The sequence below is a fragment of the Lepisosteus oculatus genome, chromosome 26 (assembly GCF_040954835.1).
Source record: "Lepisosteus oculatus isolate fLepOcu1 chromosome 26, fLepOcu1.hap2, whole genome shotgun sequence".
Classification (NCBI taxonomy): Eukaryota; Metazoa; Chordata; class Actinopteri; order Semionotiformes; family Lepisosteidae; genus Lepisosteus; species Lepisosteus oculatus.
Genome location: NC_090721.1, coordinates 5,333,502 through 5,347,714, shown reverse-complemented (window position 1 = coordinate 5,347,714; position 14,213 = coordinate 5,333,502). Strand labels below are relative to the sequence as shown.

Sequence of the window (14,213 nt, the reverse complement as noted above, 5' to 3'; positions counted from 1 at the left end):
AGCATTAATCCTCTTATTGCATATACTTATTCAATTTCTGGGGCAATATCAATAATCAGCAAATGAGGAATACAAGTAGATGAGACCTCTGTGTGCAAGAGGATAAGATAAAGCCGGTTTTACACAAACAAATAAATCCCTAAACTGAGAAAATTCAATTCATTTCATGTTTTTGAGGTTTTTTTTAGTACTAACACTATAAATGCCAGTCTGAGTGCATATTTATGGTTATGCTTAGTTTGATTAAAACATATACCTAAAATACCATATATGCTTCATATACAGCTTGCATTTCTGCATCTATCAGAGTTTTACTGCTTACAGAATAAATAAAAATGAGCTTTCATAATTTAATAACAACATTAAGAATAATGAACTTTGGATCTTTGGATTTTAAAAACGTATTTAAAACTGAACTGTTTTAAATGCTGTTTTAATTTTAAGAATGCTGGCAAAACATTGATATTTGGCATATTTTAAAATATTTCTTATGAAACGTAAGGCAAAATTATTTTTTAAATAGTTTTAGATGTTCATGCACAGGAACACTCCCTCATCGGTAATCATGAAATGTTTGTTGCTAAATTTTGAAGTTTTCTAGATAACGATGACCTTTACACTCCTAATTAATCAGTTTCAATAAATAACTTTTGTCTCTCAATTAGGATTCCAGAGCTTAGTTTTGGGAAAAAAACTAAAATCAGACATCCTGACTTAGCTGTTAGGCAATTTCGGCTATACAAAAAACACCATTTCCTGCCACGCTATTTACAATAATTCCTCTAATCTTCATTTCAGGAAAATAAATAAATGAAAGCTAAATGAGATCTGAATACATGACCATGCAAACAAAACTGATGTTTTCATTTTAGTAGCTTAACCGCTCTCTTACTTCAGTGCTGTAATTTATAGAGGGAGAGGAAGGGCAGGGAAATGGAGCTGGAGAGGGAGTGAGGACAGGAGACGAGGAGAAAGAGATACAGTACTGTATTATATGTAAAGACTGCATATTTTATCCCACTGACACATGCAATGACTTCAGTGAGGCATAAACTGAAAATAATACCCGACACAAAGAGAAAAGTACTCTTATTATTGGTACTGGTTAAGTACAGAAAAAGTGCTAAATCCCAGAAGATTGGCATTGTAATGAATATATAACATGTAATACAGATTACAATGTAAATAAATTACAAACACTGTAAACATAACATTCGGTGAAAAAAACAAATGAGGTAAACTGAGCTGACACAATCCTTGAGAAATACTGCAGACAAAATACTTGTATGTCATAAAGACTAAATTCTGTAGCAATTTCTCCGATTCCTGGGGTTTGAAATCTAGATTGCCAATGGATAAGTGAGCCTTAAAACCACATCCCCACTGACAAAAATTCATTTCTTATAACTGTCTCCATTTACCGGAATGCTGAATTTTTCCCATGGGGAAAGAACAAATGAAAATGTTATTTCTCTGCTCATGAACTCATACCTTTCTGTCTGCTTTTCACTGTTGGCAATTTTATTCTCCTTCCAAATTTGACTAAAGCTCATGACCTGAGGGAAATAAAGTCTATATAATAATCTTCTGAAACTCTAATTCCGAGCCATGTTTTTTGGATGTTGCCTCGCGGTTTAGAAAAATTGCACTGAGCTCTGAAATATAAGTGATGTGACATCTAAGCCTTACACAATAATCCTGTCAGATGCACATGCTTTAAATAAGTACATGTCCTTTCAAAAGAGAAAGCAACTTCCTGTATCATGTTTTACGATAAAACGGAAACCTTTTCAAGACTTCTACAAAAAATAAACATTATATTAACCCTTACAGTTTGCAATTTTGCACGTGTTCACAAAACTGTTTGTAGAATCAAATATCACTGGTGGATTTAATTATTTCACTTAGCATAGTTTAAAATTGACAAAAATGATTTAAAGATGCCCATTTTCTCCTTTTATTTATGCCATTTATATGGCTTTTGCTTCAGAGAAACGGGGCCCTGAATTCAAACCTGGCTCTGTCCGTGTGGAGTTTGCATGTTCTTCCTGTGTTCGCATAAGTTTTCTCTGTGTACTCTAGTTACTTCCCACAGTCCAAAGACATGCTGCCCAAGCTATCAAACTGGTATCTCTAAATTGCCCCCTATATGTATGTACCCTGCAATCGACTGGCATCCCATCCAGGGTGCAGCCCTGCCCTGTCTGCAAAGGGGAACTGCAAAGCTATTTTTAGATTTCGAGGTTACAAAGAATCTGCATTAATAAATGCATTTCAAACCACAATGAAAGTAAAATAAGCACAGTAAGGTGTAAAATCTGATTTCCAACACAAAATAGACCATTTCCAGGTATGCGCAGTGCCATGTTTTGCGATTCAGAACGAGGCAACAAAAACATGCAGTGAGGTGAAGCAGCACTATGACATTGCAAATGAGCAGGCTTGTGAATACATCTCTTTGAATCCAACAGAAATATTACTCTTGATTTTGAGACAATTTTGTTGACAAATACTACTTACTTGTGAGCTCTGCAAGCAGATCACATTGAAATATTTCTGCGGTGAAATGTCTCCTGCACAACCTATGCTACCTATGATACCTTATAACGATTTTTTGCATTTTAGAAACAACATTATTTAGGTTTACTATATATTACAGCACTAAATATTACTGTTTTACTGAAAGACAAGGAATGAAACGTCGAATCTTTTCAGAATTCAAGTTAAAAAAAAAACTGGTCATGAGGATTTGTTGGGCACGAAGAAGAAATGATACTCAGCCAGAGGTTGTGGGTAATCATCCTTGTAACACTGAGCCAGTGATGAGCTCCTGGAGAGCAGGATTGCATTTTGTCTGGTACACAGCCTGGGACTAAGTGCATCCCTGTGAAGGCATTGTAGTTGAAGGACATGCTCCTGCTAGGATGGTATTTTTTTTTTTTTTGGTGGGGGAGTACGTGTGAGGTGTGTGAGGGGAAGATGTCATTCCCATCGGGTAGTGCTGTCTGCCCACTGTGAAGAACGAATCTGTCAGCCTCCAAATAACTAGTTCCTACATGCTCTCCGGTTGCCGCGGCAACCACATGCTGTCCTTGCTACAGCAACCAAACGTGGAGCAATATTTGATTCCTTAGGATGAACCGCATTCCAAATCTTCAAGTTATTCAACGAGAAATGTGGTGGTGTTGCGGGACAAGGAGTGCAAAAATTAGGTAGGATTCCCTTCGCAGAAGAGATCCCGTAAAAAACCCATGGAGGAGAGAAGAAAAGACAACCGGACCAACCCCTTCAACCACAACATAGAGAAACCGGAAACAGGTCAAGAAAGACAATTAAATATGGCAGGCCTGGTTCTGAGAATAAGAGATGCTTCTTTACTGCATAGATCTTTTGGTGCGTGAAAATTAAAGTAAGGTAGCCATGCTGTGGGACATGTTTTATGAAGACGCATCAAAGGTGCAACATCAGTGGACTTTTGGATCACCAGACTAGCAACAAACAAAATGCGCTACAGGATTTCCTCCAGTTCCGAAACTTTCTTAAGCAACTCTATCCTGAAATCCTAGAAGCAATCTATAGGCTAAATATTTCTTTCAGATACTGCACAAAACCATGAAGACAAAACAACAGGACTTCTTTTTCACCCCTTATGTGATACAGAGAAAAACAATGAAGAGGCAGCAGCTAAAAGATGCAACACATACAATGGGAACAGCAGCTTCTGTTATGTCTTTTATGATATAAAGAGATAATTAAATTCTGAATCAATGGGAGACAAATGAAATATTGAATCAGAATCCTGCCGTCCTTTTAAATATGGAAGGGGTTTAGGGACCTCTGTGGACCATTATGGTACGGTTTTGAAAACAATATTACATTTTTATTATTAGATCCATCCAGAAGCATATTAAAACTTTTACCAAAATGTTCTCTGGTGCCTTCGAAAAATTTTCCACAGGGGCAGCAATGTCTCTCTGACGGACACTTACGCGTCAGGAAATGACAGGATGACACTGACAAGCAGTAATTCAGCTAGACCGCTGTGTCACAAATTGTCAGGATCTGTTTTTGACACCTCAGTTTAGTCGGGGAAGACAGCTGGATGTCCACTTTAAAGAAGAAGTGGGAATATGTTCATCAAAGGTTTGAATTGAAAAGCAGTGGGAGGTAAATGTCTTCGAATTTAGTGAGGCAGGCCGCGCTCTCTGCCCAATTACATGAGAACAGAGCTTTGGCTCAATGAACTAATTCAATTTATTGTATTTTAAACTTTGAGCATTTTGTCCTCTGGCATTAGCAGTGAGGAGCTATATAATTGATGAGATCCTAAAAAAATCTCTAACAACCGGTGTAATATAGTCCTTCACCAGACCTCAAGAGCTAAAATTTCAAAAGTGTATTTCATCCATCAAACAGTGGAATTATTTTCAAAAGATGCATCAGTTTTCTTTAGCATATCTTCTTAACGTATCTTATTACATGCAATCTAGTATTATTCCTGCATGTATGTTGCAAACTGCAGTATTAGTTTTGATTTGAAATGGAAACAGAATTGGGACAGGTTCCAAAGATCATTGTAAATTGTAATAGATATTGGTCATTCACCAGTAATTGCAGCTGATGACATTTGGGAAATCACATGAAAATGCGAAAAAAGTTTGACAAGAGAGCTATTTACAAAACTGGAGCAAAGGAATCACAAAGGGTCAAAGGGATGCACTGGCAATTAAAACTGTTATCATTAATCAGTGAGGAAATCAAGACTTTACTCATTTGGAATTGATATATGCGTACATGCCAGCAGAAACTTGGAACTGGCTTATTAAATAAAAAACTTGTGTTTTTTTTTCTTCAAAACTGAAACAGTGATAATGAGCTAATTATAGGTGTAACTTTCTTCATTTTATATTCATTTGCTACTCGCTAACAAGGAAAAATTCAAATTGTGAAGAAAGGAAACTAGGTTATTGATAAGAGCAATTACGTCTTACATAGTGTATCAGAGCAAATTGACCAGAATAACTCCACTTGCAGGGAACACTGACCTTAATATTACATCAATTATTTCAATTCTAGGATACTTTTAAAACAAAACTCATGCATTTTATCCAACTGTGGGAATATAATACTGTATGCACTACGGTCTTCAAAAAAACAAAACCTTGAACATTACTCACTGTTCAACATTTTTCTAACAAATTCGGTTGGGAACTTTTAAGTGAATAAAAATTATATACATTTGGCGATTTGTCCTTAAAAAGAATAAACATCGGTAATTTAATCTTTTAACTGCAACTTAATCAAATGACGCTCTTAAACGCGAAAATAATATTACACACAGTATGAAACTGCTTTAATGGCAGTAATCGAGAACTCAAATTGCTTTACAACATGTAGAACAAATTTCATGCACACAGTGAAGTGGTAATTACAACCCACAGATAACTGTGCTGAGGTCAAAGCTATAATGAAACAAGACAAGGTGGGTACTTCAATTATAGGCCATAACCGAATTCCCGGAATGTTTCTGCCTTGGTCTTACTGAATGTGAAAAGTTTTCCAGTTACAACAGGACTATTTATTGAAGTGGCCCTGAAGGAGAACAGCTTTTTTTCACTCCTTCATTTCCTGAATGCCTTCTCAATGTAAGGAATAAAGAAATGAAAGATTGTGCTATTTTTACTGCTTTCAAATATGCTTCTGCTCCAATGTTTTATGGCAGCTCACCTTCATAATGCAACATTTCACTTCCAAGTTTCATAATGTGAGCTAGTCTGTTATGTAAGTATTCTAACAGACCATGAATGTGTCTTTTCTCATCTATGGTACAGTAGGTACCTCTCCCACCTTGTGTGCAACATAATACCTATATATAATATTTTCTACATTTGTATATTCTTGGATAATTTGTCAGCTCAAGCTTGCAAACACACAGTACATGGAACTAAAACAGCACTTTCACAACAATTGTGATTCCCAATTAAATAAATGATTCCTTTGCATTTTGCTGTGGGTGATCTTATTCCCCATACCACACTTCCTACGGAAGCACGCATGACACATCTATCAAAATCCCCTGGGAATGCAGTTAGCAGTGTGCTTTTTTTTCTGTGACTAATAGGCTGCTGCATGTTTAGCATACTTACAAAGTAGCCTGTACCCAAGCTGGAAGAAGCGGAGCTCTGTAAGAGAACACAAGGGAGATGGTGGGAAATTAGTGATCATATTTATTATTTTTCCATCTTGGCGTGTTCATTATCAGCTCTCTTCATGTTTTTCATCACTAGCCTGATGCTGACGGGCGGCTCTGACACCAAACACTCTTGGGCGGTTAGTGTGTCTCTCATCAACTCTAGGAAGGTAACGTGCTATTTACTGAATTTCAAGCCTATAATTGCCAATTTATTTGATAGGCAGCTGGATAATGATGGCATTTTACCCTGCTGAAGGGACTAAACACAGCTGATTCATTCCAGCTTCCCCAGCTCGCTGACATTCAGTGCCCAGGTCTCCTGCCACCTGCGTTTTGGTGCTTACAGAGGGGCATGTGAGGGAGAAGAGAGCACCACCTTCAAACACTCTTGAAAAGGACACTTCTGACTTTTATCCATACAGCACGACTGCCAATTTATTCCGCTTCCAAAGATCCGGAGCAGGTTGGCAAAGAAAAATGAGGCAATTTGTAAACTTAATTAGTGGGCTGGAAAAAAAAAACTCTTAAGGGAGATGGAAAGGTTGGGATAAGTTTTGGGGCTCCCTGCTCCCCTCTCAGTCACAGGAGGAAAGGGGACGATAAGGGCTTGCCTGTTGTAGTCCTGAAGTGTCAAAGGCCGAGGATGGAAGGGAAACATTTAGAAAACATCATTAGCACTCTGTTCATGTCTAACAAATGGCTGGGATTGCTCATTACTGTGTCCTACCAGTGCGCAGACCTATTGTAGATCTTGACAACCTTCCCTGCCATCGTGTAGCAGGAGAAAGGGTCATCTCATCCACACGAGGTGGGGCCTTGTAAAGTGCTACAATACTGGATAAATACTTCTTCACCTGACTGGACTGAGTGTTGTAGTTGTATAGTGATCTGCCTCGTGTAGCATGCTCCCTGTTACCACAAACAATTCTCTTTATCCCATGAAAAGAGGTTTACATAAAGGACAGCAAAATGAAATTAGACTTCTCCTGCCCATTAAACAACTACACTCACACAAAGATATGATTTTTTTTGTCCATATATCTTCCCCAGTTTCTCTCTTTTTTTAAATTTGAAATTGATTCTGAACAGGTCTGGCTACTCTATTATTTTCCTGTCCAAGCATTCAGAGATTGTTACCTTCGCTTGGAAGTGTGCTTCTGATTTCTCTGCATTGTCCATGGAGGAGAAAGCATCATTTTATAAGACATGCAGTGCAAATGGGGTCACGCTCTTTTTTTAAATGGCTGAAAATTATTTTCACTAGTTTGGCGCCCACACCACCCTGGGGGTCACAGTCCATCCGCCAGGACAGGGGATTTCGCTTCAAATTGAAAACTGACACCTATCTCTAACGTGTTAAGTATTTTTTAATGCAGTCTTCAATGTTGTATTGTGCGCAGTGTTGGGCTGCTAATAGTCCTCTTTAGCATCACACTGAACTCTTTACTGCAACACTGTGTAAAAACAGCCTTTAGATATAAGATCTCTCCGCTCGCCCAATCAAAGACCTCCTGCAGTGAAAAGGTTGTAAATATTCCTATAAGGAAAACAAAGGAAAGTTCATTCCTGAGAACCTATAACCAAACTGAATTAATTCAAGCAAATACTGGGGAAACTATCTTTTACAAACGTGAAATCTACAGTAAAGACGCTGACATTCGATTCTATTTTTACAGGTTTCTTCATACTACAAACTGCAGTTAATATTTCTGGGAAATTCCTGTGAAATGATTATTCCAAAACATGAATATGATCTTCTTTGTACCTATCTAAACCGAACCAGTTTTAAGCATAATGATGGTCGGATTATCTTAGATACATTTCAACAGAGCTCGTGACCCAAGCTTCACTCTTTTGAATGTGCGCCTTAAATGCCAAAAGATGTAAACCTTAGTAACACTTGTTGAAAACTACATGACATCACATGGGCCTGCAGTTTTAATCTTCTTTAATCACAGCCCCTAACATACCTGTTTGTGTACTTTGCAGTGAAGGAAATTACATTTTCTGGGTCAGAGCTGGGGCACTTATGTTGGTTTGACACAGCTATTGTACATTATTCTGGGGGATTCACTGTTTCATGTTTATCTTGGTTACTGTCTATGCAGGTTTGTTGGGATGAAGAGCAGTGGGTATCATTTCAATTTCTGATGTCAACATCAAATTACTTATTTAATTTCACGCCTGGTGAAGCGTCCTATAGCTACACACAGAATCATTTTGCTTCATTTGTTATGCAGTGTTTTTTCGGCGATTGGCTCGCCTTCCAACTGACAGCTTTAATTAGGAGAGAAATTTGATTGCTCCTCTCAAGACTCTGTACACAATGCAAAATGTGGAGGCAGTTCGGCTTGTCAGGGTTCATGCAGACCATTGTCTTTTTTCAATTCAGTACACTGCACATGTCAGGAGGCAGACAAAATCTTTAAACCTGCGACTGATAAAGAGACTTCATCAGGTTTTTTTTTAAAACTTATAAGCAGCATTTAAAATTGACACAAATCGGCCTCTGTAATTAATCTGTAAATGCTTAATCTGCACCATCAACCAGCCATCAGAGTACTGACACAAGGACATGGTATCATTCTCAAGACATTAAAGGCAGATAAAAATACATTCATTTCAATGACGTCCTGCAGACTTATGTTAAAAAAACACCATAGTGAAGAATATTCTGTAGACACAGCATAGTGAACATGTCTTTTAGCTTCTTCTTTTAATTTCTCTCATCATAGGGCAGAACGCTTTTTTGTCAGTTTTAATCATCAGAGCTCCTCGGTAGCTTAAACAATAAAGGAGCTCACTCAGGGCTCGGGCTGGTCTTACAGACCTGTTTCACCAGCTCCAGCCTGGGTCATGCCATTAGCTGACTGTGAGCAGGATTCCCCCCAGCAGAGACACACAATTAGCTGATTGACCACAGGGTAGGGTGAAATTAGTCAAACAGACTCCCCTGGTGTTTCAGACAGACACCAGTTCCTAAACCTGGTAGGGCCCCTGCACACTGGTAGTGACTTTAGAGACAGGGCTGCCAGTCCTACAACTGGCATTAGTGCTCATCGCAGGCATACTGAAGCTTGCAGCATATCTAATGACAGCTCTTTCTGTAGGTGGGCGTCACAGAAACATGTCCCCACGCTGCGTTCTCTCTCCACTGAGTACGGGAGTTGATGCCCAAGAGCCAATTCTCAAACAGCCAGCAATACCAAATTGGACAAATATAAAGTAAAAAATACTGACTGAATTTTAAACACCAAGCAAGTGACACAGCGACAGGATAAATTAATTTGCACCAGTTAAACCTTACATGTTATATTGTCTTAAGAATTGTTTGAGATATCCTGAAATTTGTAAACTCATCTTCATACAACATGAACAATAAGAATACTAGGTAGAAGTTGGCAAAAAAAAAAACTTTCCTGTAGTATATGTTTTAAAATATACTAAATCTTGTAGAGTCTCCTTTTCAAACTGCTCCCTGGTTTGGAAACAAAAAAAAAATTCTTATAAGAAGAAAGAAATTATACATTCTTTATGGTCCACACCATTTTTTTTCTTGAATACAAAGATAAAGATATGGATTCATACAAGAAAATAAAATAGTACGAAGCAATAAGTGTCCTGATTGACACTTTAGATTTAAAAACATGTCCGAATAACTACTACTGTCTGATGTTGATGATCAGATTCTGCCTTGTTAAAAAAATATGGAAGAATTTGTTATACCTTTGTGCTTCATTAACGAATACAACAACAAAATAAAGACACTCTTTAAGCAAGAAAGAAAAACCTTCCTTATAAAGACTTTTCTTGGTTCTAATCTCTCCCCAATTACTTTGTTCCATTCAGGGTAATACTCACTAATGTTCTGCCTGAAATATACCCATAAGCATACTTATGCAATACTGCAAATAATTACATAAAAAGCTTCAATTTACTCAAGAACTCACAAAAACTCAGCATAACATTTAACCCATTATGCAGCTTAAAGCATTTTTTTAAATCAACACAATAATCAAAATGTAACTTTTACAGTTTCCATGCTTGCAGTACTTTCTCTAGGTAGTCCTTCAGATTTGCAGAATCTATAATATCCTTGCTGCTGGGGTCACCCAGGATGTACTAACCCGGGGTCCCGTACCTAGAAAGATGGGTGGCTTACTGGAGCAGCAGTGATTTAGAGAGCAGGGCCCAGGGAGTGGGTACTAGCACTCTCACTGCGTTGGGACTGAAATCAATTGACGACAACTATGGATTAGTCTTTTAAGTGGACTGCGAACTGTCCAAGGCACAGGCCCGAAGGAACTGTGTTATCAAAAACAAACTAGACTGAAAAAATTCTAAAAATTCTTTCACGCTCTGCTCAGAAGTATTTTCCAGTTACGATCTGCGTTCTGTCACTAATGCCTTGTTCAATCAAAACTCGCCATTACTCCACTATGTTCCAGCCACTAAAAATCAAAGGTCATGCACTGCAACAACTGCCCCATTGGCCAGCGACACCTCTGCACATACAGTAAGACAGGTCCAGTACTGGTGACAAAAATGGGAAATGAGAAACTAACTTCCAATCAACCCAGGACGATGCTGAACTGAGACTTCATAAATGCCTAGATAGACAGAAACATTGAAAGATGCTCTTTGGATGCATGCCTTTACCCAGGAATAAATCAAAAACGTAGACCAACCCAATTAAAAGAATGACAAAATTCACACTCGGGGCCCCAAGGCAAGTTTTCACTGCGCAGCCTTGTCAAATGAAGAGCCACACGCCAGCAGCGTGCTTGGAATTTGCGCGCGGCGGCCAGGTTGAGATCCTTCATCTTCTCCGGGTCAGCTGCGGGCACCGGTTGGGATTAGAAGACGCTGCACTTACGTCACTGAGCCTCTCCCGGGGGCTGCTCCACAGGGAACGCTTGGAATCTCCGCTGACGCTCTCACTGTCGCTGTCCTTGCAGTTGTTCTGTCCCGGCTTCAACTAGGGAAACACAAACGGGACTGTCAACAAGCTCAGAGGTCCCACTTTGAAAACAAGCCCCTCTCTGCCACATTCATTCTTGCTAAGATCAGCCAGTTTCCAGCTTCACAAATGTTTCCAGCCACACTGAACGACTTCCACCTGAGAACAACCGCACAATGAACTTCAACACTCTTGACTTTTTAGCACCATTTAATTTTTTAATTGTATATACTTACAGAATTGAAATGTAATATCAATTTGATAATCATGTCACATGTTATACATACTGTAGTCCACACATCAATTTGACACAGATCAATACACGTATTTTAACATAATGAGATTATACACACTAAACTGAAGCCTCTTCAATAATAATAATGTAAGCCAAGCAAATGCTAATGTTCCTATGTTCTTTTAATAAATGTAGTATAAAGATTACTTTACTAAGTTACTTTAGTTATACATTAAATCATCAAATCGCTATTGCCTTTTATTAACATGGCAGAAAAGGTCTGAATAGTTTTCCATGTCTTAAAAGAATGAAATACATCCGCAGTTATAAAGGTGGGCTCCCATTTTAAACGGGGACCTAATTTTAATTAACAAACCGCCAGTGGTTTCAATCAATTAAATTCACTCTCCTGTGACATTTCATTATGTTGCATACAATACCACGGGCCCCGTAATAACTTTAATAGGATGACAATGAAATGGCTATTTTAACTTTATTTCTACATACAGGACATGTTATTCCACCATTCCAGTGAAAAAGATTCTTTGTGTCATTTTACATCATAGGTCTTTCAGAATACAGTACAAGGAAAAACACACAGATAAAAATGACTCAAGAGAAATATTTCACTTTATCTTCTGTGTTGAGCAGAGCTTTATTACCAGACTCTATCCGAGTAGGCAGCCTTAGTCTAGGTAGTAGAGAGAGGCTCTGTAGTCTTATACTTAACTTTCTGCAGAAGGGCCTTAGCACATAAAGGAACTTCAAATACCGCATTTTCCACCAGACACACCAAAGAGACAACAGGAGCTCAGCAGGTGTCATTTTCCAGACACAGTTTACAAAAGACAAGAAAGGATGTGATCCAAACATCTGAGCCCAGAAGTCTGGAGAACAATGTCTGACACTTGGGAACTCGGAGAGCCGTCCAAGTTACGATTTATGTCCTTAGTAGCTTCCTCAGTGCTGCTTCCAAGCGACCATCCCTGCCAAGCCTCTTGGGCTTCATTTCAAAGCACATAAAAACTGCTTTATAGCAAAAATGGAGCAAAGCAGTAAATCGGCCCTTACGCCGTCTATTAGAAAAACCAGAGTATAGCATAACACACTAGGGGATTGTTTACCTAGACAGGCCGTCTCTCATGGCACGGCATCCACACAAGTTTCGTTTTATAGGTCGCGGTAAAAATGAGGGCATGAAAATATACCCATTTACTGGCACTGGCTGTCAATTATGGGGAAAAAGGGAAAAAAGGGCCCTTGAGTAAAACACATAATTAAAACGAAAACAGTCCTTCTCTGTAGCCATTAGCACTCTGAAAGGATGCCTTCCCTCGGAGGACTCCACGCGGGTGAAAAGGCGCTGAGCTTTTTTGTCGCCTGAGTGCTAAATGTGATAAGAAAGACGGACCACTTGGAGCTACCGATGAGCTACAGAGGGACAACAGCCCACACAAGGAAGAGCTTGAGGGAACACAGGGAGGGGGCAGAGATACTCAGCATAAATCGCAAAAGAGAAACCAGACTCTGCACTAATTACAGCTGAGAAAATGTCTTGCCCTCACATACACAAAAGATACTTGCATCAATGCTTAGTATATAAAGGATAGGTTGGGACAATACAGTATACTGAACAGATACGAATGTGTAAATATACACATATGCTATAAAATATTCAAATAATCCAACATAACATCTTTTACTCTTCGCCAACTTCTTCTAAGCAATGCTGAAGAAGAGCAAAGAAATACTTTTCTAATGCTTTTTCTTATAATTATGTTGGCCTGTCATAATTAAACAACTTATTGTTCTTTTTCATAATACCGTAAATCACAGATTTACTGAAAGATTATTTTGTTTGATCTATACATTCATTTAAAAGCTTAAATTTGATAATTACTGCATAAGCCATTGAAACTAATGCAACACGTGTGGTTGTCCTGCTTGTAACTAGAATCTAGCGGGTCAAACATACCACAGGTAGTTAATATGAAGTACTGTACTGCCCCAAATTATCTGCTTTTAGTGAAATGTTCAAAAATGTCACATTGTTTATTTCCTCTGCTTAATGCTTTCATTGCATGGGATCTCAGTTAGTGCTGAAGGGGGAAATAACATAAAAGGAAAAGCCCAGTTAATAAATGAAATGGTGTCTGGCTAACAAAGCTTGTCATATACTTCAGAAAATGAACAAAACAAATGCTAGTCTTAACTCCGAAGAACAGAAGAATCATATAAAAGCAAAAGCTTAATCAAATACACTTCAGTAAATGCTAAGGTGATAAAAATGATTTACGGCAAAACCAGATTCAATAAGCAGAAGATTATTTGCTAGTTGCATTGCATTACTAAGCACCATGATGTACTGATTTGCAAATGCGTCCCTTGGTTTCTTCAATAGATATATAGGGTATAGATTTTTATTTTAATGAAGGCTTTATATTTTTAAGGTAATTTTGCAAGCATGGACAGGTACAGTCTCTTGGTATGTTTAATACTGGGATTAATGGATGCTTGTGCAGAGTCCTTAATTTGCAAATCACAAGGTGTTGAAGCTGAATGTGAACAGGACAGAACAGATGTATGAGGGGAGATATCAAGAGTGCTTAACTGTGACATGCATAATGGTTTAACATCAGTGCAACAGAACCTTTGCTGTATTTTCAAGCCATCCCTGTCGATAACATGGCCACACACAAAAAAATACATTACATTTAATTTTTCAAAGTAACAATCACATGCTACTCTGTTTTTGAAACATTTCCACTCCGATGAACCTATTGTCAGATTAGTACAGTATCTAAAACTGACTGTATACAGTACCT

The 14,213-nt window shown here is 38.3% G+C and overlaps 1 protein-coding gene across 14 annotated transcripts in view; it reads right to left on the bottom strand.

Annotated features, from left to right (window-relative positions):
- auts2a (activator of transcription and developmental regulator AUTS2 a) overlaps nt 1-14,213 on the bottom strand; it is a 319,096-nt gene that overhangs the window by 181,793 nt on the left and 123,090 nt on the right. For 10 of the 14 annotated variants that reach the window (XM_069184560.1, XM_069184558.1, XM_069184559.1 and 7 more), the window contains 2 exons: nt 11,070-11,171; nt 6,147-6,182 (listed from right to left, as the gene is read on the bottom strand). In XM_069184560.1, the coding sequence (XP_069040661.1) occupies nt 6,147-6,182; nt 11,070-11,171 (138 nt within the window). The remainder of the gene's footprint in view (nt 1-6,146; nt 6,183-11,069; nt 11,172-14,213) is intronic. The other 4 variants (XM_069184563.1, XM_069184562.1, XM_069184564.1 and 1 more) reach the window with 1 other exon arrangement.